The sequence below is a fragment of the Pelodiscus sinensis genome, chromosome 15 (genome assembly GCF_052426305.1).
Source record: "Pelodiscus sinensis isolate ZL-2025 chromosome 15, ASM5242630v1, whole genome shotgun sequence".
Classification (NCBI taxonomy): domain Eukaryota; kingdom Metazoa; phylum Chordata; order Testudines; family Trionychidae; genus Pelodiscus; species Pelodiscus sinensis.
Window position 1 is genome coordinate 6718802 of NC_143066.1, and position 26603 is coordinate 6745404.

At 47.1% G+C, this 26603-nt stretch overlaps 2 protein-coding genes across 7 annotated transcripts in view; one reads left to right on the forward strand and one right to left on the reverse strand.

Annotated features, from left to right (window-relative positions):
- The window catches only part of RHBDF1 (rhomboid 5 homolog 1), a 105021-nt gene that overhangs the window by 43832 nt on the left and 34586 nt on the right, over positions 1-26603 (forward strand). For all 6 annotated transcript variants that reach the window (XM_075899185.2, XM_075899190.2, XM_075899187.2 and 3 more), the window contains one exon: positions 18068-18209. In XM_075899185.2, coding sequence (XP_075755300.2) covers positions 18090-18209 — 120 coding nt within the window. In that variant the 5' untranslated portion in view covers positions 18068-18089. The remainder of the gene's footprint in view (positions 1-18067; positions 18210-26603) is intronic.
- SNRNP25 (small nuclear ribonucleoprotein U11/U12 subunit 25) overlaps positions 9296-26603 on the reverse strand; it is a 60423-nt gene continuing 43115 nt past the window's right edge. The window contains exon 6 of the mRNA XM_006124547.5: positions 9296-11050. The gene's annotated coding sequence lies outside the window, so the exon portion shown is untranslated. The remainder of the gene's footprint in view (positions 11051-26603) is intronic.

The following is a 26603-nucleotide window of genomic DNA, read 5'->3' on the forward strand; positions in this document are numbered from 1 at the left end:
CGCTGCTCTTCGTTCTGAATTTTCTGCTCTCCTGTTCTATGCTGTCAGTTCTTTGTCAATGCTGTGAGGTCAGTGTTGTCAGTAAAAATAAGGCTATGCACTGTCCAGAGGCGATGCAGTGGGGGGTGCATGTGGGGCCCACGTGCACCCCAGGCAAGCCCCCCAAGCAGATTGGGCTGGCCAGCAGTCGGCAGGAGGGTTGGTACCAGCAGCAGGAGTCCATGCTGTGACTCCTTCCTCCCCCTACGCTGACTGGTAGTGGCAGCAGGGAAGGGGCAGACTGGGCAGCTCCAGCCCATACAGCGTTGCTCCCCAGCCACGCTGCTCTGGGGAGTGCTGGGAAAAGGTGGGCAGGGAGGGATGGAGCAAGGGTGGGGGCAAAGCGTGGGGGTGGGGAGAGATGTGGACCCAGGGCCGGCCCGAGGCCTTTTGGTGCCCTGGGCCCGGGCATGCGGCGCTGTCCCTGGGTGCAGAGCGCATGCGCGTGCCTGCCATGGCTGCTGGCGCGAAGTCTGGGGCCCGCCCCTGGGGCGCTCGGCTCCTGCCCCTGAGGCGTTCGGCGCATGTGTTGCCCGGCCAGCGCTGCTGGAGCACGTGCAGGGCCTTGCAGCCGTGGGGGGAAGGGCACTGCTGGCCAGCGCTGCGGGAGCCGGGCGCGCGGCGCCTGATGGCAACTGTAAGGGACGTCGCATGCCCCTTACAGCTGCTATCAGGCTCCCCCCGTCGGTTGGTGCCCTGGGCAGCTGCCCGGCTTGACCATGCCTCCATCCGGCCCTGTGTGGACCACTCCCTGGGTACTGGTTAACTGTTACCCAGTAAGCACCATCCTTTAAGGGTGATGCTTTACCGGGTAACCGGTTTATCGGTTACCCATTAACATCCCTGGTTTCTAGTCACTGTTGAAAACCATCTTCCCCATTTGTCATTTGCTAAGTTAAATTATTTCCTAGCAAGCTTTAATATTGTACGTAGTAAATTGCAAGGTTTTATCATCCTCACACTCACACTCACACTCACACTCACACTCACACACATATATGTACCTGTCCCTTTTATTGACACATTCCTCTCCACGGGCTCTTGAACATCCGCTCCATTGCCTGTGTGTTCCCTCTCGTGCGACCCTGGTTGTGCTGTCAAATCCCCCAGGCCTGTGACCTGTGGTAAGGAACGCAGGGGCTGCAGTGCTGGGGCCTGGGAGCTGGGATTGAGCCATGCTCCTTGAAGCAAGCAGAATGGTGGGTGGCCCTTGGGGAAGGCCTTACCTTCTCCCCTCCTTGGGCCGCCAACACTGCTGGTGTGCCACGCAGGAGGACGCTGTAAAGGCAACAAAGCCCAGTTGGACAGGCCTTGTGTGGAAGGCCTGTATTAGGGAAACAGCCTTACATAGAGAAAGGAGCGCTGTGAAATTGAAATGGGACCTTGCTCCAAGCCCTTCAGCTGAGGACTCTTACCCCAGTTCGCTCATTAGGAAACTCTGAAGGAAATCCGCTGCTTCCCTCTGGGCATAGTGATGAGGGGAGCCTGGTAGCAGTGAGTACCAGAGAGCAGGGTAGAGCCGGCAGTGAGGGAAGGACCAGACCTAGCAATGGGGTTAGGCTGGACACTGATGTAGCAGGGAGCTTTTATCTCAGAGAGGCTGCAAAAAAGCTACACTTCAGAATGCTGCTGGCTCTGAAGCTTTGCTCGGGTTGGGGTTTTGCTTTAACCTACTCTTCCATTTTCTCTTCTGTCCGGGTAGACAGTTGTAAGGTTTTTGGGCTCAGACACGAGCTGCCAGGTCCAAGTGGCCCAATTCATCCTTGGGAATAATTCCACAGACTGTGTTCCGTGAAGCTACGCCAGGGCAGCATCTGGCTCGGGCTCAATGATTCTGCTTGTATTAGTCACAGAGGGGCTCTGGGCTCTGCTGTCTCCCACACCTCCATGCTCTCTGTGGTGCCCAGCATTGGCATGGGGACATCCCCTCTCAACCAGGATTTGAGTGACCCTATCCCAGAAGTACAGTGAGCCCAGTGCATGCTGGGACAGGATTTTCAGTGCTTGGTGCCAGCCACGCGAGTGTGCACGCACTGCTGCCTTGAGCAGCAGAGCTCACAGTTAAGGAGACCACGGCGCTGTCTAAGCGATGTGACTGAAGGAGTACACAATAACAGGATATGACCTAAGTTCCCAGTCAGCTGTGCTGTGACACAGCTTCATATTTAACACCCCTCTGATGCTTAAGGAACCCATGCAGGGACTTGCTGCACCTAGGGGTGGGCTGCCCACTCCCAGTCCCAACCTAGACTGGCCTCTAATGTGGTGTTGCTGGGTGGGGGGAGGGACGGCCTGAAGCCAGCGACAGCCCGAACCTGCTGTGGCTTGAGTACCTTTCCCTCAGCTTGAACCCTGACCTGCGGGAAAAGAGGCACCTATCCTGCTGCTCCACCCCAGAGCTACCATGGCGGGGGAGGGGGTGCCCCCTCGGCCTATGTGCTGCTGCGAGGAGAGAGAGCTGGGGGGAGTCTTCTCTCCTTACAAGTAGCCCCGGAGTACCCTCCTTTAACCCCTCTCCTCAACCCAGCCCCACCCCAGAAGCTGCACCTCCAGCCAGAGCCCCCATGCCGTTGTGCCCCAACCCTCTGCCTCCTGCCTGAGCCTCATCCCGCATTCAGAGCCCTTTGGCTCCACCCCTGTCAAATACATTATGTGCACCAATATGAAGGGGATGTGTCTCACGTTGCCTCCATATTGGTGCACATAACAAAATTGGTTCTGCCTGGGGTGGGAAAAATTAGAAGGAGCATTGGATATGACACCATGGTTGGCTGAGCAAAGTAGGCCATTTGGCTCTGGAAGAGACATATGGAGTGTAATGGTGATGAAATGCATAGGGGTCTATGGAAATTATTGTAATAACCTGTAGACTTTAAAGGGAAGAAGTGCTTTTCCATTAAACTGGTATCCAGCAGAGGATAAGATTGGTTTAGAAATGCTGCTGTGAGGTTTGCATCATGTTTAATTCCTGAGACTTCTCTAGAAGTGGCCTTTGCCTGAGGCTGTCTGAACGTAACCATCTACTCTACGATTTAACTCGCTAACTGCCACCCCCTGTTGGGCTGTGTCACTGATACGACAGGTTTCGGTTTTATGTTTTCCCCAACGGCTGCTTCACTTTTGCTAAGGAGTTCTTAAAGCATCTTACTGTGTGTCTCAAAGTTCACGTGCAGAATTTGTGCACATCATTTCCATGACTGCATTTGCAGTTGACCAGCTGAGTGGATGCCACAAAACATTCTCTACGTGTGTGCAGGGTTGTGGTAACTGTGTGTTCGGGTTGTGTGCGTGGATTTCTGAAAACAGATCTTTTGCCAGAATCTTTACAGAGCTGTTTGGTGGCATGACCAGAGGCAGGTGTTCACAATCCCTGTAATACAGCTTGAAAACGTGGACCCTACATGTTCTCGTGTCAGAAGGAAAATACAACAAGTTCACTATGTATTTTTTAAAAGAAAAAAAAATTGGAGGCCTGACTCATGATCTTTGAATGCTTGGGACTAGCGATGCATGTTTGCCTTTAATAAAGAAGAAGCCATGCAAAGGGCAGCAAAGTTCCCTCTGTGACCTTCATCACTGGGAGAAAGGCTGATGTGAGCAGCTACCTTTGCTTATCACATAGGCCTGGTCAATACTAGACCTGGAAAGTTGGCTTGAGGTAAATAATGTAGCTGGAGTTGACATACCTTAAGCTGAGCTTGGCACCATCTCTGCAACTGGAGGCTGATGTGAGCAAACGCTCCCATTGGCTTCTTGTACTCCTTGGTAATCGAGGAGTATTGGTGCTGACTGGGAGCATCCTCCGCGTTTGATTTAGCAGGTCCTTACTAGACCTGTTAAATCAAATGCTGGAAGATCAATCTCAGGCGTCTAGACATGGCCTTAGCCTCCAGCTGTCCAGCTCTCCAAAGTGCTGCAGTCTGCTGACCAGGCTGTGCTGCTGTCTCTTCCCTGGGGAGTGCACCCCAGCATGCCCCGAAAGGATTCTCTCTCCAAAGTGATGGGACAGACCAGCTGTATTCTTCAGTCCCTGGGTGGGCCAGCTCCGGCTGACAATGCAAAGGCTGGGGTGTTTCCATGTGCAGTGCAGGGCACACAATAAAACATTGTTGGGCTCACAATGCCTGACGGATGTTTCTGGCCAGTTTGGAATAAGGGAGCATTTGCCCCAACCCAGGAAATGTTGACATCTTTCTGCAGAGAGAGTCCCATTCTCCGAGCAGGAAAGGTCTGGCACTAGTGACGGAGCCAAGCACCAGCAGCTCAGCCCTGCCTGGAGCTTGCAAGGGAACCCTGGTGATGGGAGATTGTGGCTAGTCTCAGAGCCTGGGATCCCATTAGTCATGAAAGTGTCTTCTGAAAGGTTAGTTTGTAAAAGTTATAAACAACTACTTCAAGTAGAGGCTCAGAAAGGGGAGCTTGGCAGCTTTAATTATAAGCATCCCTCCGTGCTCCACCTATAATTGCCAATGATATTTGGAAATGATCACATCTGGTCACTGCCAAGAGAGCAAAATACTAGAAAAACTGCCCATGAATGCATATACTGAGAGCAACGTGCGGAAGAGGAACACTCGTTTCAGCAAACTGAGCATAAGCATGCCTAGTTGTTGCTACGTTTTTTGCAAATTTTGGCCAGTGGCTTCCTTTTTTTCGGAGAATGAGGCAGATTGTGAATGTTAATGTGTTTCTCCGCATAGTGCATTAGTCAGCAGCATAACAAAGTGTTTCACTTTCTCTAACACTGGGCTGTATGTTCCATAAGGCATTCATGCAGAAGTGGCTAAGCAGAGGACGACACAAGTTATGAAGTCAGAACGAATAATGCACAAGGCTTATGTTACCGAATGTTTGTAGCACAGTTGCACATACATGCCTCAGTGAGGATTCTGGGTGAAGGCACATGAAGATGCAGTGTCTTCTGCAAAGAGCTTCTTCTGCAGGAGTCCCCAAATTCTTGGGTGTGGCCCCCCTCTGCCAAGGGAGGGCTCAGAGGAATGATTGGGGAGGGCTGACTGGGGCCCAGACCAACCCCCACTGGGGACAGAAAGGGGGACTCCCACCAATTTCTGCTTCTGACCCTGGCCATCTGCCTGGGGTTCTGGCCCTGTGCCCAGAACTCCACTCCCAAGGCCCTGTCCTGCCCTCCCCCCCCATAGTTGAAGCCCTGCTCTGGGCCTTGGGTGTGTGTGTGTGGGGGGGGGGGGGGGGCCTGGTGGGCATGACCCTGAACAGTTTGATACTGCAAGAAGGAAAGTGAAGAAATAGCAGTAGAAAGTTGTTCATAACAATTTAGTTGTGGACCAGTTCACAGAAAACAAAGTACTACCATGAAACTGAAACTAAATCCAAAATGTTAAAATGTGTATAAACAGATTAAAAAGGAAATACACCATTGATCTGTACCTGATCACCCGGCTCCTGGCCTTTTCCTTATTTGTAGTGACTGACTATGCAGATAGAGTAATGACTCTCGGTTCCTAAAAGATATTCTGTTTTCTAAGAGATGATAGATAAATGCATCTGGGACAAAACTGTGGAAAGGCAGTTTGACTTTAAAAGGCAATACAAATTACAGTGTAATAAGTAATGAAATAAATATCCCACCTACCCTCACTTGCATAGACAGAGGCATTTACATTTCTCAGTGCCATTATATTGGCCCTCCAAGTAGACTGTCTGCATGCATGGATTGGAAATGCAAAGCTGCAAAGGCCCTCCTGACTATGTAAATATCTGGCATACGTGAGTCTTTTTAAAAAGGGAAAACCTACGTGACGCATTTGAAATCGGAACAACTGCTATTTCAAGTTTTTTAATAGCCTCTAGTCACAACTTGAAGAGGGATTTCACATTTTGAAACTTAAGTGTAATCATTTTCAATTCTGAGAAACCTAAAAAATGCAAAGAATTTTGCACGTACTCAACTAAGGAAACTTACATGAGAAAGTCCTGAGTTGTTGTTCCTCTAAGCATTGCCTTGGCAAAGGCTGTGGGTGCAAGCCAAAAATGTAATATTACAACATTGCACTTTTGACGGAATATTCCTTCCTGCCTCAGGTCTAAGTAGAGTCATTGGGATATTACTTGGGGATTCTTTCTAAGAAATTTGTTTTGATTCCTCTCCAGTTCTGTGGGATTATTCCACCCCCATAGTTTTGCACCGCAAAAAATTTGAGCTCACAGCTTATCCTCGAACGCTCTTAAGGGCTGGTGCAATTAAGTTGTCTCGGTGATTCCAGATTAAAACATTACACAACTTGCCCTGAATTTGAGGCCTTCTCTTTTATTACTTGAATATCCACAAATCATATACCCAGGTAGGGGGAAGAGCTGTTTTGCCTATTGATTCTCCATTTATGTAACCTCCATCTCCAACTAAACACAGTTACTCTAGGAATAATTTATCGAGAGGTCCTCCCATTGCTTGTATTAATCCATGTTCTTAATAAAAACTCTTCAAAACCAAAGGTGGTTGTGAAAATAAAACCTTATCGTCTGCATATGATGACAGACACTGGGTGAGTCATTATTTTATTTAGAAAATACTGAATCCCTCTTTAATGGTAAAACAACTTTATAGATAGAAAAGGGGTTGAAAGAGACAGCCTTCTCAAGCTCCCTTTTGTAATTGGAGTGGAATCACTTAGTTCCCCATCCAGTCTAATAGAAGAGAAATGACAAAAGTGTGTGGGGGACATTCACAAAGTACAATATTTTTAGGCGGGGAGATATTTGCAATGGATTTGCCTTTATTGGTTTAGAATAAGAGCTGATTTTCCCCACCTGCACACACGCACATTCTGTAGCCATACCCTCAAATCTTAGCGATTTCAGTGGGAGCCAAGGCTTCTGAACCTCTCACAGCATTGTACCTTTGGTGATGGGCAAGGTTTGGGTTTAAATCAGCCAGTTCAATTCACAGAGTGAATCTGCTACGCTTCTCTCCCTGGCCTTGGATAATCATAGATCAGGAGGGGGTGTCACTGATGCCAAGTGTCTGGGACTTCAGTCTTGGTAATCTTCTCCCCCTTTAGATACTCAGAAACTGTAACTAATTCACTTCTTAATTGTCAGTTGAGTTCCCTTGATCTCTCACTGCAATAGGGGCTTGTTCGATCTTGGCTCATTCTTGTATATTTGTTCTGAGCCATTTCCAATTTGTTTCAACATCCTTTTCAAAGTGCAGGCACTAGAGCTTGACTCAGTCTCCATCAGTGTCCTTACTAATACTGATAGAAATGTAGCCGTGTTAGTCTGGGGTAGCTGAAGCAAAATGCAGGACAATGTAGCACTTTAAAGACTAACAAGATGGTTTATTAGATGATGAGCTTTCGTGGGCCAGACCCACTTCCTCAGATCAAATAGTGGAAGAAAATAGTCACAACCATATATACCAAAGGATACAATTAAAAAAATGAACACATATGAAAAGGAGAAATCACATTAATACTAATACTGTTTCCGGGTGTAACGCTGCCTTATTCTTTCTTTACATTCCCCTCTTTATATGTCCAAAGATTGAATTAGCCCTTCTGGCCACAGCATCACGCTGGTCCTCATGTTCATGTCTCATGATCTCATCTTCATGAACCCTTCATTGTTTTACAGGATATAGTCTCCCCCACCCAAGCACAGCCTATATTTTTTGTTCATGGGTGTACAAGCTTGTATTTGTCTATATTAAAGTGTGTATTGATTAATTGCAGTGAGTTTACTAAGTGATCCAGTTTATTCACTCTGTGAGTTGTCCTTATCAATATTACCACTCCACCCGTTTTTATGCCCTCTTGCAAATTGTACCACCAAGGGTATATAAAGCCAATTCTTCTATATCATTGATAAAGATATTGAGTAATATTGGGCCAAGAACCAATCACAGTCAGATCCCACTAGCAGCACCTCTTACTTTGTCATTCCTCATTAACAGTCTATCCAGTAGCCAGGTTTTAATTAGGCTATTTAATGTGCATCATTGATTTGGTATCGTGCTTATATATTGTGGGGCACATGGAAAGTGAAGTCCTTTACAGAAGTCTGTTGACACAATTGCCATAGTCAATTACCAAAACTATATAAAAAAAATATCAAGTTTGAGTGACAAGCTCTTGCTTCCATAAAAGGAATATGATTGGCTTTAATTATGCAACAGTTCTTCACAGATTTATGTCCTGTATCAGCAATGACATGATGTTGCCCACAGTGTCAGGCTAACCAGCCCATAGCTACCCTGCTCATCCCACTTACCCCTATTAAATATGAACTTTCTTGCAGTCCTCTGTAACTCCCCCAGTGTCCAAGATGTGTTAAAAGTCAGCACTAATGGCCGAGAGCTCTGTGGCCATTTCTTTTAAAAGTCTTGAGCTCAAGTTGTCTGCTCTTGCTGATTTAAAGTTCGTGAAAGGTCATAGATGCTGTTTGACATCCTCCCTTGGAACAGATGGTATTCCATTACCATTGTAACTTATTAATACGTGCATTGATACAGCTTCTTTCGAGTACTTTATTACAGATCATGGGGACTGCATGCCTGTGGACATTGCTAATGTAAGCAGAGTCTGTTCAGGAGGCATTTGAAGGCTCTTGTTCCCCCCAGTGAGCATTCTCCCTGAATGACAAACTCAGTGCTCAACAAACTTGCAGCATTTTAAAACTATGAGTAGTTCTGTGGCACCTTAGAGCAGGGCTGGGGAACCTTTTTTGGTCGTGGGCCGCTGACCTACAGAAAAATCAGTCCGGAGCTGAGAGCTGTGGGGAGGCGGCAGAGGGGCTGGAATGCCAGCACATGCTCCCCAATGCTGGGGGAGGCCCTAACCCTCAGGGGCCAGATCCAGGCAAGCTAGGAGCTGCATCCGGCCCCCGGGCCTTAGGTTCCCCATCCCTGCCTTAGAGACTTGGGCTCATCTAGACTGCATCTCTCTGTCAACAGAGGAATGCAAATCAAGCACATTGAAATAGCTAATGAAGCAGGGATTTAAATATCCCATGCCTCATTAGGATAAACATGGCCACCACTTTTTTCTGAAACCATTTTTCCAAAAAGCAATCTAGACGCGGATCTGTTGAAAATAAAGCCTTTTTTTTGACAGATCTGCATCTAGATTGCCCTTTTTTCAGGGGAAAAAAATGCTCAGTTTCGAAAAAAAGCAGCCGCCATGTTTATGCTAATGAGACGCAGGATATTTAAATCCCTGCTTCATTAGCAGTTTCGATGTGCCTAATCTACATCTCTGTCGGCAGAGAGGTGTAGTCTAGACACACCCTCACAAAAATATATAGAATCATGAGCATTTGTGGGTAAACCCTGCGAAAGCTCATGATTTTATATATTTTTTTGTGAATCTCTAAGGTGCCACAGGTCTGCTTATTTGTAAAGTTACAGACTAACACGGCTACTCCTCTGAGGTATTTTTTTTGTAGTGTTTTGTGAAGCATGAGCAGACACCTGTGTGAGCTCTTCTAAGTCAGTTTAGAAATAGCGCGTAGTGATTTACCTTCACAGCCTCGTCAGTAGAGCCATTTTAAAACTGTTCACACAGGGTTGTGCAGACTGGGCATGTTTGGGTGGGGGGCAGCCTCCTCTGTCAAACGGGATTGTTCTGGACAATTCCTTCCCAGTCCCTGGAGTCACAGGTTGTTCTCAGGGCGGCAGGTTGTGTAAATGTCTGCTCAGCATTTCTGGTCTGCACAGCAGCAGCCTGCAGGAGGAATTGTTCTGCTGCCTCACTGGGGCCACTGAATGTACTTGTCTGAGTTTCTCTCCATTGAGCTTCACATGACCCCTCTAATTCTAAAGCCAAGGGCTGCTCCGACACACACCTGCCTGTGTATACACTCTGCTCTCTCTGGCTTTGGATGGGAGTGAATGGGTGTGAGCATGCTCTGCTTCCTCCAGCTTCAGGGGGCATGCACGCTTGTGCATGTGTGTGCGCTAGTGATGTAATAGTGTAGCCGATAAAAGCTTATAGGTTAATGCTATAGACTACATGTATTTCCCTTCCCCCGCCCCACCAGTAATTTTTTTAGCAGGTTGGCTAGCAGACTGGCTCAGTCCTGGCTTGTGACGGGTCTGGGACCTACCCTGCTGCGGCTCTGCATTTAAAATGTATTAGGAGCTGGGCGGGCAGGCAGCCTGGATCAGGGCTAGGAGCCCAGACCCTCCTCCAATACAGGGACTGCTGCCACCCCACACTGCTGCCTCTATATCAGAGGCAGCAGCAGAGGGCAATAGGCAGCCAGTCTGTGAGGGGAGCTGTTTTTTCAACCAACTCCCGTCGTGGACCAGCTTCTGCCTGGCATACCATGCTGCTGCTGCCTCTGATACAGAGGCAGCAGTGCTGCATGGCAGGGGGCTCCTTGGGAGTGAGACCAGAGCGCAATATCTGCCGGCCTCATCCCTCAGGGAATAGTCGAATAACCGATAGGAATTTATGAGGTTAATTGACTATTCAGTTACTGGTAACTGATAATTAACATCCTTAGTGTGCACGCACGCACTGCTCACCAATGGCACTGGTGCACGCACAACTTCTGGCACTTGGGAACCCGGAGCTGACTCTTCTACAAGTCAGTGTAAAGTAAATGTGATCGTTTGGCACACAGCTAACCTCAGCAGTTACCAGGATTTTTATCTGCAGCAATTCAGGAAGCCTGTTTGGAGAAAACATTTTCCAAAGGGAAGTCTTTGGGAGTGCATGATTCAAACGGCAGTGTGTCTGTTACAGGAGCTTGGCAAAGCCAAGGGAGAGCAGTGGGGCAGTTCCTGTGTTCCTGTTGGTGTTAGAGTGTGAACCTATATGTGACACATTTGCTGGCCAGCGCTGATCTGGCATGGCGAGGGGTAGGGCAGTGCAAAGGGCCAAATCCTCTTCCTCCTGCCATTTTCTGGAGTAGAGCTAAAAACCTACATCACGTCCATGGTTGTTCCTGGTGAAGACCTGTCTGGATGATGCAAAACCAGGCTTACGATGAGAGGAGCACAGCCCAGAAGGACTTGATGCCTTGCTGCCCTCTGGAAAAAACAAAACAAAAAGATTTAAGAGAGGCTCCATTGAGCTCCATCCTATTAGCAAGAGGGAGCTCACTCGTGGTACCCTTTGCATCTGCAGCTCCGAGAAAAGAACCTTCCAGCGTGCTCTGAAGCTGGACTTGTAACTTCTTCTGGCCAGTCCTTCAAAACTGGGAAGCAGATATAAAATAAGTGAGGGTAGGACCTTCTCTTCACAAATGGCCATGACAACTAAATGTAGCCCACACACCAGTCACATAAAAAATTACTGAGGTAAAACCTGAGTCTCATCTGCCTTCTCATCAGAAGTGAAACAAAATTCTTCTGCTTGTACCAAAATCTCCTCCGAAGAGCTGGTTGCTGCTCTCCGAATCTTTCCAGTTATCTGCCCTCTGATTGGGTGCCCAACGTGTCTTTCCTCATTTAAAAAGTGTGCTAGGAATTTGTCCCCTCTGATTAGAAATCTTTACACCAAAGTTGGCTGTCTTTTTGTAAAAGCTACATTATAGCTCAACCACAAGATATGGGCTTGGATGTAAGAATCAGTGAGTGAAATTCAAATTCCCTGGTCTTTGCTATGCAGGAGATCAGACAAGATGATCAAAATGGTTCCTTCTGGACTTAAATTTTACAGAGTTCTCCCATCCCAGGTCTAGCTCACCCGCCTGCATTTATACGTTACCTCCCTGGAAATCCAGTGAGACGGGCTATTGGGAGCCATTTCTCTTTCTCTGTTGTGTTCACCACCTTGTTCTAAATGTCCTGGCTTCCTTTCTCTTTCTTTTGCAAATAAACAAATGCCTGCTTTCCCGTTATATATTCCTTCAATGGGTTTTTATGGGAGAGAAGCACAAGAAGCTTTATTCTTGAGCAGATGCTTCCAAAGTAATGAAGCTGCCCTGCTTGCAGCACATGGTGACTCATGAGGAGTTAGTGGTGGGTGTAAAATATGAGAGAGAAGGTGCCGGCAGAACCATGCTCCACCTCCCAGTTGAGTAGCCAGCTGGGTGTGGATTGGACTTTGCACATATGACTAAGCATAGCCCAGATTGTAGGATTGTTGTGTAAACTCTTACGCAAGCTTGACCTGAGGACTTGTTTGGGCCATGTGCTGATTTTGATCAGTTCCTAGTATCTTAGGCACTTGGGCTGTTAAGTCAGTCCCCACTGGCCCTGTAGGCTTTGCTGGAGCTAACAGCAGGATCCATACAGAACAAACAGGGTTTCCAGATGACATTGGGTTAGAATTCTTTTGCATTTAGTGAAAATGCAGCTGAGAGCAGAGAGTTGCTTGGGAGGTTATCAGTTTAGCTTTTGAGGCATGTGGTGCTGAATCTCCCATAAACACTGGTGGTGTGTTTTGGTACGTGAGGCTATTTGTGTTAAGACCTTTGAGGCAGACCCAGACCCATAGCTCCGCACACTGCAGTGGCCACGTGTTGAGAATGTTTCAGGGAACTTTTGGCCTTTTGGTCAGACTCGTTTGACAAATACTGTTCACCTCTGAACTGCACAAAGAGTATTTCAAATTCAATAGCTTGGGAAAACCTGCCGTGTTCCCAAGTCTTAACCTATGTCTGTACTTGCACAGTGTTTTGTGCTGTCAGTTTCGCTAGTGATAGGGAACAGGTTAGAGAAAGGAGGAGTCCTGTGATACCTTAAGTATTTACATTTGCAGCACTTCCATCTCCAGCGAAAGCGCCCTGAGGGCAGCTATGCCACAGTGCAGCTCTCGTGGGAAGGGTGGGTGGGTGATCGAAGGGCATCCCCGTACAGCCCTTGCTCCCCAAACGCTGGTCAGATCCAGTAGCTCAGCATTTCTGCAAGCAGGTGATCATTTGCTCGGTGGAGCAGGCATTGTCACTAGGGATGTAAAAGGTTAACTGGTTACCCGGTAAGTATTAGGCTGGGTAACCTTAAACAGGGTGTCCCGGCGACGGAGCTGGCTCCCACGTTAGGAAAGCAGGGTAAGGGATGTCCTGAAGGTAGAGAGGTGAGTTCTGGAGTGGCTTAGAGGATAGGCATTGTCCTGGGGAGCACAGGCTGGTGGCTTTGAGTCCCACCTCCCCTCCGCCCACCCTGGGAGCGACAGGATAGCCAACGCAGGCTGCCCTAGGGATGGAGCTAGCCCTCCCATTAGGAAAGCAGGATAAGAGATGCCAACTAGTACAGCCATCTGTGCCAAGCTGGAGCACCTCTGGCTGAGTCCAGCCAGCTGCACCGGGGCAGCAGGCAGGGTCGTGCCTGTCTTGGGGCCCTAGCCATGCCAGAGCAGCTCAGGCAGGTGAGGCCCTGACTGTGCCAGAGCACCCATGTGGGGCCAGGACAAGTGGGCTGGCAGGATCCCAGCTGTGCTGGGGTGACCTGGCAGCCAGGTGTGACCCCAGCTCTGCTGAAGTGGGGCAGGTGGGAGTCAGATGGTCAGGCCAGTAGGGTCCTGGTGGCTCTGGACTGTGGGGCAAGACCCCAGCTGCTCCAACTCAGCCCGCCAGTGGTTAAATGGTATAATTTTATCCGTATAACTTCTAATGGTTATTTACACTCCTAATTGTCATTTGGCCAGATAAGTGAGATAAGGCAGACATCTGTTTACCAGACACGGGAGCAGCAGAGGTGCTGGCTAGAGGGGTCACCTAGGCACTGTGCGATATCCTGCAGAAGTGAGAAGCTCTGCATACAACAAGAACATATCTTCACTTGCACATCCCTGCAAAGCATCCCCGGGAGCGGCACGCTGCTCATGGAGGTGGCTTTCTTTTTGCAGTGAAACTTCTGAGTTTCACCCCAAAACGTCATTGGTAAATGTAAATGCACCCCTAGTTTCTGCACAAAAAAGGGACCTTTTGTGCTTTAAACGGCAAGTGTAGACATGCCTTTCGTCAGCGGCGGGGAATTTGTCAGCCTGTTTCATGTTAGGCTATAATGCAGAGGGCTGTCTGGTAATTTCCTTTCCCATTTCTTATTCTGACTCATGCTCTGATGCCCTTGGCTAGCTCTGAACCTTGGTACCCACTATTAATCTACAGCCTCCCTGCCTGCTTGCTTGGCCAGGCTGGGAGCTAGTACAGCTCTGAAACCAAGGAGAGCAAGAAGGGTGTGGGCCTGAGAGCTAACACCTGCAAGGCCTTTATGGTGCTGCTGGGTGTGTGAAGCGATGCAAGTGGTTGGCCTCATTATGGAGCTTATAGTACATACAGTTGCTGGTGCAAGCTGGTTTCCTTTCCTGGAGCTAGAGGAACCTGTAGCTTTGTAATGCCTCGCAGACCACATCAGCGTGTGGCAGCAGGAGGATGCTGAGTGGAAGTAGGAGTGGGGTATTATTTCTGAATATGGCATTAGCGAGTCCAGTATGAGCTCCTGTGTTTAGTTCTGGTGTCCGCAAATTGCAAGTATGTGGACAGATTGAAAAGGGCTCAGAAAAGAGCTACCAGAAGTCTGAGAGAGACTAAGGAAGCTCAGTCTGCTTAGTTTATCCCAGAGAAGGACCTGCCTATGTTTCGTACTAGTCAGTATCTTCATAAATGTTTTGGATAGTGGCAGAGAGCTCACTTAAAGTTTGCAGACCATTCGAAGCTGGAAGGGGTCCCAAGAGCTCTGGAGGGCAGGGTTAGATTTCAACATGATCTTGATCAACTGGAGAAATGGTGTGAAGTAAACAAGACAAAGTTCATTACGGACAAACGCCTTAGGAAGGAACAATCAAATACAAAATGGGCAGTGACTCCCGAGGAAGTGGTACTGCACAAAGGGATCTGGGGGTTATAGCGGATCACAAACTAAATAGCAGTCAGCAATGTAACTCTGTTGCCTCTGCCCCCACATAAACCTCATTTTTGCTTGCCACACTCCCCAGAAGTAGTTTCTTCCATTGTACTCTGATAAGGCCTTAGTTGATGTACAGCATCCAGCCCTGGGCTGCATACTTCAGGAAAGTTGTGGACAATCTGGAGAAAGTCCAGAGCAGAGCAACAAAATAATTAAAGGTTTAGAAAACATGACAGTCTTTTTTCGCATGAGGAAGACTGAGTGGGGGACATACATTTTCAAGCATGCAAAAGGCTGTTATAAAGAGGAGGGTGATACATCTTTCTCTTTAACCCCTGAGGACAAGACAAGAAGCAATGGACTTAAGTTGCAGCAAGGGAGATTTAGGTTGGACATTAGGAAAAAAGTCCTGACTGCCCGGGTGGTGAACAGATTACTAGGGGAAGGCTGCAGAATCGCCATCATTCATTGGAGGTTTTAAGAACAGGTTAGACAAACACCTGTTGGATGGTCTAGAACCGTGTTTCTCAACTTTTTTTTTTATAAAGTACCCCTTTACAAAAAATTAAAGTACCCCCAGTACCTACAGTTTTCAGAGAGACAACATTTTTTTTTACCATTGCAACACATTTGTTTAAACAACTTAATCGTAGCTGGGCAGGCGATGACATTTTTGGGTGTAAAAAGTACAAAAATAATAAAGCGCTGTAACACTTAACACAAGTTCAGATTTCTCTAAATTTCAGTTGTGTTGACGTACCCCCCAGACTTCTCTCGATTACCCCCAAGGGTACTTGTACCACTGGTTGAGAAACACTGGTCTAGAACAGCCGATCTCAATGCAGGGACTGGACTAGACGATCTGTCAATATCCCTTCTTGTCCTACATTTCTATGATTCTAACTGAATCTGGGCCTGTTGCCTTATTCCGTGTGTACACTTTTAACCATAGGCGCCGACTCTCCCTCTAGCCAGTGGGTGCTCGACCCCTCTGTGCTGCCACAGGCCCACTGTTTCTCACAAGCTCTGCCCCTGCATTGCTCAGTTCCCCAAGCCCCGCCCCCGTTATTTTTTATTTTTTTTGCTTGTCACTTGTGTGTGGCCCCTGACTGATTTTTTTTTTTCCTGTGGGTCAGTGGGCCCCCAACCCAAAAAAGGTTCCCTAGCCCTGATTGAAACCATCCCTGACAGGTGTTTGTCTAGCCTGCTCTTAAGAGTCCCCAACGATGGAACTTCTGCAACCTCCCTAAGCAATTTATTCCAGTGCTTCCAGAGACAGGAATTTTTTCCTGACGCTCATCCTACGCTGCCCTTGCTGCAATTTAAATTCCTTGCTTCTTGTCCTATCCTCAGAGGTTAAGGACAAGATTTTTTTCTCTTTCCTGCTTGTAACGACCTTTTATGTACTTGAAAACTGCTATCATGTTCCTATTCAATCTTCTCTTCTCCGACTAAAGAAACCCATTTTTTTTCAATCTTCCCTCGCAAGTCTCTTTTTGAAATCATTTTTATTGCTCTCTTTGGACTTTCTCCAATTTGTCATCCACATCTTTCCTGAAATGTGGTGCCCAGAACTGTCCACAATACAATCATTGCTGGCTTGTATTTATACCAACATTGTATGTCTGCATCCTCTCTGGCCCAGTGGCACTGAGGGAGACAGAAAACACATTTGTAGAAAGGGCTTGGTATATTTGTGAATTTATACATAGGACAAATTGATGAGGATGATTTATTTCTGTTGCATACTGTGTGCCAGGCACTTTCCAAACACAGTCCCTGCCCGGAAGAGCTCAAACCCAAAAGGCAAAGGACAGGGGAAAAGGGTGTGACCTCTAGTAAAGTGGACAAGGTTGTAATTTGTCACTTTGTTACTGAAACATTTAACTAACCACTGTGATTTTTATTTAATGCTGTTTTGGCACTGTTCCATATGACAGTGGTTCTCAAACTTTTTGGCCTGTGGCCCAGCCCGCTTAACACAGACCTTTCCGTGGATCACCAGCCAACCACCCATAATGACAAAATGGGTGCAGGTGCGGGGCCTGGCTGGGAAACAGGGTGCCGGAGTGGGCTGAGGGAGTCTGGGCAGGAGGGAGGGTGCAGGAGCAGAGTGGAGGTTGGGGGGGGGGGGGTCGGGAGGGAGGGGATTGCATGAGGGGAATGGGGGTGGAGGATCTAGGCATGAGTCTGGCCAATTGGAGCAGTGGGGAAAGGGCCTGGCCAGGACGAGGGAGAACATCAGTAGGCAGAGGCCCATGAGGCTCTCCCCCTGCAGTGGGACGCTGACGCTGGCACTCTATCCTCGTGGTGGTGGTGGGGAAGGTGTGTGCTAGGCTGGCACACCAGTGCAGGCTTCCTTCTGCATGCGGGAGTGAGCCCACGGCCCACCTGAAAGATGGTAACGGACCACTATGGTCCACGGACCACGCTTGGAGAACCACGGCCATATGACAGTCACTCTGTTCTGGATTTAACCTGGCTTTGTCTGGTAATGTGCACACTGGGGTCGTCCTTCCTGGGATCAGTATGTGGTTGTGTTTTACATACAACAGTTTAATAAAAGGTGACAATAATAGTTAAGTAGGATTTACCAAAGTCAGAAATGCAGTTCTTGGCTCAGGCTTGGCTAAGTAACGCACAAGGTGTTTTCAGAGTGAGGCTGATGGCTTTCATTTGTTGGAAGGGCCCATTGGTTAGATTGGACCCAAGTCCAAATAAATGGGAATCTATTCCCAGTCCTTCAGGAAACAGTGAATATTTAGGAAATCTCAGAGTGCTAATGGAAAACAACTTCGTGTTCGCTCTGGAAACCTGATTCTAGGTGTTCCCTGCCTCTGACTGGGGAACAGAAATATGCCATGTGATCTGTGTGTCTAATCAGAGCTGACCAGCACTGCTGGGACGGTGAGTTGAATACTCAGAGCAAACTGCAGCAGCAGCTTAGTCACAGACAGTACTTGGCAATGTAGCTAACCAGGGACAGAATTTGACTGACTTGCTAGCTGCTCACAGCCGCTTTGCGTGTGCGATAAAAGGCAGGATCTGCCTGGGCACTAGTGCATGCCCAGAGAGGTCCCATCCATAGGCCGGGTCCGGGCATCTGCCCGAGAGCCCTGCCTGGGACAGCTTGGCGGGGGGAGGAAGTCTGTGCCAGGGGGGTTGCCCCAGGTCCCACCTCGGGACAGCCCTATGACCGCCATTGCAATGAACTGGACTCCGTCCAAACTCTGTGATCGCTTCTCTTTCCCGCAGGCCTGAAGACTGAGCCGGGAAGATGTCTGAAGTGCGGCGGGACAGCACAAGCAGTTTACAGCGGAAGAAGCCACCGTGGCTCAAACTCGACATCCCAGTGCCAGTCTCTGTGGCAGTGCCCGAGGAGCCCACCTTTGTGCAGGTACAGGAACGAGTAACATACAGAGATGGGGGAGTGGCCAGAAGGAACCACCATGATCTCAGTGCAGTCTGTGCACACAATGGGAAGGGGTTTGGACGGTGAGAGCTTTGGATTCTACTGTGATGGCAGCCTGTTCACGTGATATGGTCTGGGGAGGGACTGTGTGCTAGATACAGGACTGGTAGGATGCAATAAGTGGTTATTAAGTGACAGGGGTCAGGATGGAAATGAGAGCTTCATTTCAGTCATGTGTTGTGAGTGGTGCTTTCCAACAGACAAAGGGAGGCAGAAGATGGGTTATCCTGAAACAAAAGATGAAGAGTAAGTGGAGTGTTAACAAGTCAAAATGCCAGGAGTAGGGGAAACGAGCAAAACCATAGTGGCTCTGAAGAGCCACACAATGGACTGCAGTGTTTGGGAGTTAGTCACAGGCCTTAGGGTAAAAGAGCGACCCTGCGATGGAGTAGCTAAGAGAGGTCCCTTAGCTAGAATATTCAGAGTAATTTAAGGCAGAAGGGAAAAGCTAAGGGCAGGGAAATAGCAGAATAAGTAAATGCTGCCAAGAGTGGAGTACAAAGCGCTGCTACATCTATATTAGACAGGGAGGAACAGCTCCATTAGTAAGTGAGGATGGGACGAAACTAACAATTCATAAAAAGCTGATAGTGACTCTTCTTTTTAAACCTGTCTTCAGCAACAACAACAAAAATTGTGAAAAGGTGTTTAGGTACAGGTGGTAAGGCAGGAATAGCCTGTAAACTGGTATGGGACAGTTAGGCTACATTTACACCGCACCATAGTTTGAAATAAGATACGCAATTCGAGCTTATCAAATTACTTATCTTATTTTGATTTTATTTCAAAATAGCGTATTTCGTAAATTTCAAAATAACCCGCTATTCGAAATGTCCCTTACTCTATGTGGAATGTGGTTTACAGGGACGTTGGGGTAGTGAGCCCGAAATAACGGGCTTGCTGTTAAGACGCAGGAGAGCTTGCTGTTAAGACGCAGGTATCCCAAAATAGCGTTGCAGTGTAGACGTAGCCCAAAGGAAGAAAAATATACAGATCAGCCAGTCCAGATGAAACTTATGGTATTAAAGAAATGATCTAACTCCAGTGGACCTGACAGGTGTTTCTGAAGTCACGGAGAACCAAGGAAGAGTAAAGAAAAAGAAATGTTAATACCAATCTTTAAATAAAGGAGAAAAGAATAACCCTGGCAATTACTATTAAATTGGTCTCATCTCAATGGCTGGAACCCAGATACAGACACAAATTCAGACTAGAAATAAGATGCACATTTTAACAGGAGGGCTAAGTACTCATTGGTCCAGTTTATCTAGGGATTTGATGAACTATCAGTCAGTTGAAGTCTTTAAATCAAGATTGGGTGCTTCCGAAAAGGTATAATCAAGCTCAACCAGAAGTAAGGGCTTGGAAGTAGGAATTTTTGTGTGAAAAATACACATTCTGTGTAATGATCTTAATGGAGCCTTCTAGTTTTAAAATCTATAAACTCCCTAGTAAAATATGGAATGAGTATTAAGATTAAAATGAATCACTATCCACCAAACTTGTGCAATAAGCAACCTTAATTTACAGATACTGAATCTTGCCAGAGAAACTTGATTATGTGAAACTGTAAAATCCAAGCAAGAGGAAACTTAGCTGATGCTGCCCATTTAAAGCTGGCCAAAAGGTTTGCTATGCTATCACACCTCATGAAAACATGAAGAAACAATTATCCAAATAGGCCTAGGTAAGAAAGCTGTTCTGTAGACTGAAAATTGTCTGGTGGCCTGTTAACAAAAGGACATGATAATTCACAGATGAAACTCAATTTGGAGAAGCGATGAACATCAGTGATGATGCGGCTGTCTCCGTTTATCATTTCAGTTGTACCTGTTCTACTCTGCCCAGTTCTCAAAGGGCTCCTAGATTCTTTGCACTTGGAAATACTCCCTTGCAGACATGGTCCTCTGTACTTTTCTAAGTGTTTGCAGTTACAGTTTTCTCTCAGTTTAGTCCATTTGATGATTTTCTTGTGTATAATAGTGGCCATAGAGAAGCAGGGCCATCATCATCAAGTCCAGCCCCCTGTGCTGAGGCAGGACCAAGTAAACCTAGCTCATGCCTGATAGTATCAGGCATGTGATAGTGTAAACAGTTACATGCAGCCACACACACACCTTGTGCACTGCTGCCACCTTATACAGAGGCAGCAGTGCAGGGACGCAGGTGGGAGCCAGTATGCACGGAAACCAGCTTTTAAGCTGGCTCCCCGCAAGCACTAGCTGCCACCTCCAGCCCTCCCCCTGCTCTGCTGCCTCTGATACAGAGGCAGCAGCATGGAGGGGGGGAGCGGCTCCATAGGAACCGGTACACACGTGGAGCTTAAAAGCCGGCTCCCTCTGGGGGACGGGTACATGTTTACCAAAATAAATGCATTTTAACATCCCTTGGTGGTACACCCTGTTCTTAAAAACCTCCAATAATGAGGATTTTGAATCCTCTCTTGGAAGCCTATTCCCGTGCTTTACTAGTTAGAATATTTTCACTAATATTGAACCTACATTTTTCTTACTGCAATAAAGCCCACTTTTTGGAGTGATGGTCCCAGTGTGCATTGGCTGCACAAGTGTGTCTCCTTGTGCTCCCAGGTGAGGTTGTAAGAGGTTGTGAGGATTAATGCCTTCCCAATTCCTCCATACTGCCACATGGCCGGAGTCAGAACTTCTGTTCTCTGAGCCCTTAGCACTTTAGCTAAGAGAGTATCTAGTCCATTGTACAGAACTGGCCGTGCAGCGCCTGTCACCGGCCATCGGCGCTCCTCCCAGCACCTCCCATTCCGCAGATCCGGCAGCATCCGCAGATCCGGACAAGCCTACACATGAGATTTGGAAACACTCGAAGACAGGAGAGAAGCAAGTCACTGGTGCAGGCAGATTCTAAGCACAGCCTTTCTTCCCTGAGCTCTGGCAGGGTGGCTGAGATGTCCTGTATCAACCCAGCTGCACCTCACTCTAAGCTTCCTCACTTCAAGGGTAGAGCAAAACACAAAAGGGACCCAGTGGTACCACCTGGATCCCCCGCACCTTGCCTTGCAGAGTGGTCCCCTGCTCCTGCCAGAGAGACCCTGGCCGACACCACACCATGACCTGCTTGTTGTGTCATGTCTGCTGCTACCAAAGCCACCTTGGACTAGGAGGAATTTTCTGAGCTGGAGCCAAGTTTCTTCCCCATGTTCAGCAGCTGCGACTCCCTTCCATGACTGCCACATCCTCCAGCTTATTACCCAATATCAACAGTGCAATACCAGTACCCCTCAAGGCCTGCCCCCTTTGCCGCACTCGGCGTCCTGGGAGCCATATGGTACCTGCTATCCTGGGCTTCGCACCGCCCTGCTGTGGCACATCTATTGGCAATATCAGTCTCTGAAGAGAAGGTGGAGCCGGTACTGCCACTTCCTCTGCCCTGGAGGAGCCATTCGTTCCTCCTGCGTGCTCGCCCTTGATGATCACAGGCAGTGCTGGGGCTTGTTGCAGAAGAGGACAGCGGACCTGGGCACAGCCCTGGAGGAAGTGTGGGACCAACACCAGCTCCTGGACATACTCCAGCCTTAGGGACTGTCCAGGGTGGCTCTCGCGGTGAAGGAAGCCACCTTAGAGCCAGCGTAGGGAGTGCAGCCCACTCCTGCCTCCTGTACTCCTACCCAGAAACAGGCAGAAAGGGGCTACTTTGTCCCTACTAAGGGGGGTGGACTTTCTTTTTTCTCACCCACCTACCAACTCTTTGGTGGTGGATGGAGCAGCTGCTCCAGCCCCGGGGTAGCCAAACATTTAAACTTTTGGGGAGAAAGGTCTATTCCTCAGTGGCCTTTCAATTTCGAAACACCAGTAATGAGGTTCTGTTACTCAAATACAACTTCAAGAATGATGTTAGGCTAGCAGAGGTCAAGGTAGAGCTGCCACCCAACTGGCAGTAGCAATTTCAGGCCCTGGTGGAAAAGAGGCACCTGGTTACCAAGGTAGGCCTTCAAGCAGTGCAGGTTGCATATGGTGACGCTGGCATCTGTTACCCGTTCCCTTCCCCACAGGGCCTGGTTTGTGGCTCTCAGCATGAAGGATGCCTATGCCTGTGTCAGCCTTTACCTGACCCATGGGAAATTTGTCTGTTTCTGGGTAGGACTCACTTCTTCCAGAATGGTATTAGTCGTGTTTGTGTCACATTGTTAGGCCTCATTCAAATGATGATCTGTGATAATCGCCAGGCCCTTTTCAGCTGTACCACCATCTAGCTAGTTATTCCCCATTTTGTGTTTGGCATTTGCTTTCTCCTAAGTGCAAAATACTTTCACTTATTTTTATTGAATTTCATCTTGCTGAATTCAGACCAATTTGTCAAGGTCATTTTGAATTCTATTCCCAAAGTTCTTGCAACCCCTCCCAACGTGATGTTAGCTGCAAATTTTATAAGCATATGCTCCACTTTATTGTGCAGGTCATTAATGAAAATACTGAATAGACCCAGGACAACTTTTCTGGCACACTGCCAGAGATGACTCCCTGGTGTGACAATGAACCACTGATAACTCCTCTTTGTGGACCGTACCAGTAGAGCCCCGGTTTTATAGTAATTTCATCTAAACAGCATTTCTCTGTTTTCTTGAGAGAAAGTTGTGTGGACTAATCTCCATGCTTGAATAATAAGAGAATAGAAATAGGAATGTATTAATGACTACCTGCCCAGAATGGTGACAATAAAGGGAGATTAGGCAACAAAAATAAAAAACTCAATAATAATGGGAGGGGGATTTTAACTACTCCTATATTGACTGGTTAGATGTCATCTTAGGACAGGATGTGGAGGTAAAATTTCTAGACACCGTTAATGACTGTTTCTTGGAGCAGTTGGATCTGGAACATACAAGGGGAAAGGCAATTCATGATTTAGTAAGAAAACTTAAAGAACAGCCATGGTTCTGTAGCACTTTAGAGACTAACACAAATTCATAAATAGTATCATGAGCTTCCATGGGCACAATCCACTTCCTCAAATGACAAATTCTAAATCATGAGTCCTAAAGTGTTTAAGGTCTAATCTAGGAGTTGAAAATAGCTGAACTGCTCAGTAACTAGTGACTACAAAGTAACTATTTAACATCCTTGTAGGAAGGAGAATACCAACAAAACCCTCCAAAGTAGCGTTTAACTTCAAACTGGGCAACTACAAAAAAAAAAGTGAAAGCTAAACAGAAACTGAAAGGAACTGTCACAAATGTGAAATGTCTGCAAGATGCATAGAGAAACCATTTCAGAATGCCATAGTAGAAGCTCACATTTTATATATATATATATATATATATATATATATATATATATATATATATATATGTGTATATATATATATATATATATATATATATATATATATATATATATAAAAAATAAAACAACAGCAGCAAAACAGTAAGAGGATTCAAAAAATGTCACCATGACTTTACAGCATAGTTAAGGAATAGAGGCAAAAAGGCACCATTTAAAAACTGAAAGTAAAGTCATGAGGAGGAAAATAGAAAGGAGCAAAACACTGGCAAGTCAAGTGTAAAAATAGAATGAGGGAGGCTGAAAGAATTTGAGGGACAACTAGCAAAAGATACAAAAACTAATTTTTATGCAAGAAAAAACTTAAAAAAACCCCAACAAATAGACTAGTAGCACCTTTAAAGACTAAGAAAACATGTAGATGGGATCATGAGCTTTTGTGAGCGCAACCCACTTCTTCAGATGACAGGAGTATTAGAAGTCCAGATCCAAGAATAAATGGGGAGGGGGAGGAAAAAAAGAAGGGAAAGGAGAACAAAATAAAAAGAGAGACAGGGAGTTTATGGTTCAAATATTTACAAGAGGCTGATGATAACAATTAGCACCTCCATTGTTTTTGGTTGGTAGGTTAAGTCCTAGGATGTGGAAGATAATGTGCAGCCAGCCAATATCTCTGTTCGTACTGTTTGCATAAGAATTAAACTTGTAAATGAAGTTAAGTTCCAACCCTTCTCTGTGTATTTGGCTTGTGTAATTGGTCTGAAACAAACCCGTGACTAGTAGATCCATTAATGAGTGTCCAGGCAGGTTAAAGTGTTCTCCAACAGGTTTTTGTGTATTGCCTTTACGGATATCTGATTTGTGTCCATTAATTCTTTCTCGTGCAGACTGTTCAGTTTGGCCAATGTACATGGCAGTGGGGGCATTGCTGGCATTTGATGGCATAGATCACATTAGTGGATATGCAGTTAAATGAACCCTGATGTGGTGGGGTCCAGAGATGAAATTGCTGTAGATGTGTGGGCAGAGTTGGCATCGGGTCTGATTGCAGGGTTGGGTTCCTGGATGATTACGATGGAGGTGTGTTGCGTGGTTATTGGAAAGAATGTGTTTGAGGTTAGGGGGTTGTCTGTAAGCGAGGACTGGCCTTTCCCCCAAGGCCTCTGAGAGTGAGGGGTCATTTTCCAGGATAGGTTGCAGATTGTTGATAATGCATTGGGGATGGGGGAGGGTTAAGTTATGGACTTTAGGTGATGACAAGTGGAATTCTGTTGTTTTCTCTTCTGGGCCTGTCTTGAAGTAATTCACGTCTGGGTACTTTTTTGGCTCTATTGATCTGATTTTTCACTTCTCCAGGTGGGCATTCCAGGTGCTCTATATAGATCCTGTAGGTGTTTGTCTCTTGTCTGTGGGACTGGAGCAAATCCGAATGTATCTTAGGGCTTGGCTGTATACAGTAGATTGAGAAATGTGTCTGGGATGGAAGCTAGAGGCATTAAGGTAAGTGTAGCGGTTGATATGTTTCTGGTGTACAGTGGTAGAAATGTGTCCATCATTTAATTGTACTGTAGTGTCAAGGAAATGGATGTCTCATGTGGACTGATCCAGGCTGAGGTTGATGGTGGGGTGGAAGTTGTTGAAGTCCCCGTGAAATTATTCAAGGGTCTCTTTCCCGTGTGTCCAAATGACGAAGATGTCATCGATGTAGCGTAAGTAGAGTAAGGGTGCTAGGAGGCGAGAGCTGAGGAAACGTCGTTCAAGGTCACCCATAAAGACGTTGGCATGCTGTGGTGCTATGCAGGTGCCCATGGCTATGCCACTGACTTGAAGATACAAATTGTCTCAGAATCAGAAATAGTTGTGAGTGAGGACCACACTGCAGAGCTCTGTAACCAGGTGTGCAGTGCTGTCATCGGGGATGGTGTTTCTGATGGCCTGTAATCAGTCTTCATGTGGAATGTTGGTGTAAAGAGCTTCTGCGTCCATGGTGGCCAGGATGGCGTTTTCAGGTAGATTACTGATGTTTTGTAGTTTCCTCAGGAAATTGGTGGTGTCTCAAAGGTAGCTAGGAGTGCTGGTAGCATAGGGCCTGAGGAGAGATTGGTCTTCACTGGAGAGGCCGGGAGGGAGATTCCCAGACCTGAGTCATTCTTTTTAGATGACAAAACTGGGAAACTTGATCTTTCCCTGTTTTGGCTTTTGTTCCGTCCCCCTTGTTGTTAATATCAGTTGTGTTAGTTTCTGGTTGCCCTGAGAGCTCAGAGAGGGAGGAAGCTGCCTGCAGAAGACATGAACTCTGGAGCAGGCTTGCTGAGTGAGCCAGCCAGCGACACCTGTTGCAAGGAAGGAACCTCAAGCAGCTGGTTCCTTATGAGAGACTGACACTTGAGAAGCTGCAAGGGAGTCAGCTTGGGCAGGGTAGCTATGAGCTGATGAGAGGTGCTGGGAGGGAACCTTTTCTGCCCACAGGTCTGAGGCAAGAGCTAGGCCTTGGGACAGATTTGTGGGGGGTTCTGTGATCAGTAGGGTAAGTTCGTTCTTTGTGTTTGCTTTTTCGGAAGCAGACCCCAAGAAGCACTATGATGGGAGGAGAGAGACCTTGTCCAAGGAGCCCTGAAAAAGGGGAAATGGGTTGGGCATTGCAGAGATGTCCCTGGCCATGAGGGGGCATTACAGTCGTCATTAACCTTTTCAGTGAACACTGAAACAGTATAGGCATTGAACCCTTCAGGGTGCCAGCTGCTGTTTGCTCACCATCCCCACTCCCTTTCCTTCATCTTTCTCTTGCTTCTAAGTCCATTGTCCTGGTTCTGGTGCTGTGAGTCATGACATCTCCCTTATTTCGAGTCATGAAATCTTATTTCATGGTCACTTTCATCCATTTTACTTTTTATCATCACATTCTCTTCCACCGTGGTGGCCAACCAATTCTGAAGCAGTAGCCACTCTCGTTACTTCCCCGCTGGTTACGCTTTCGGAAGCCAAAAGTTGTCCCCAGTGCACTCTGGAAAGTTACTGGAGATTTTGTGTTTTGCTATATTACTTTTCCAGCAGGTCTCAGAGGGGT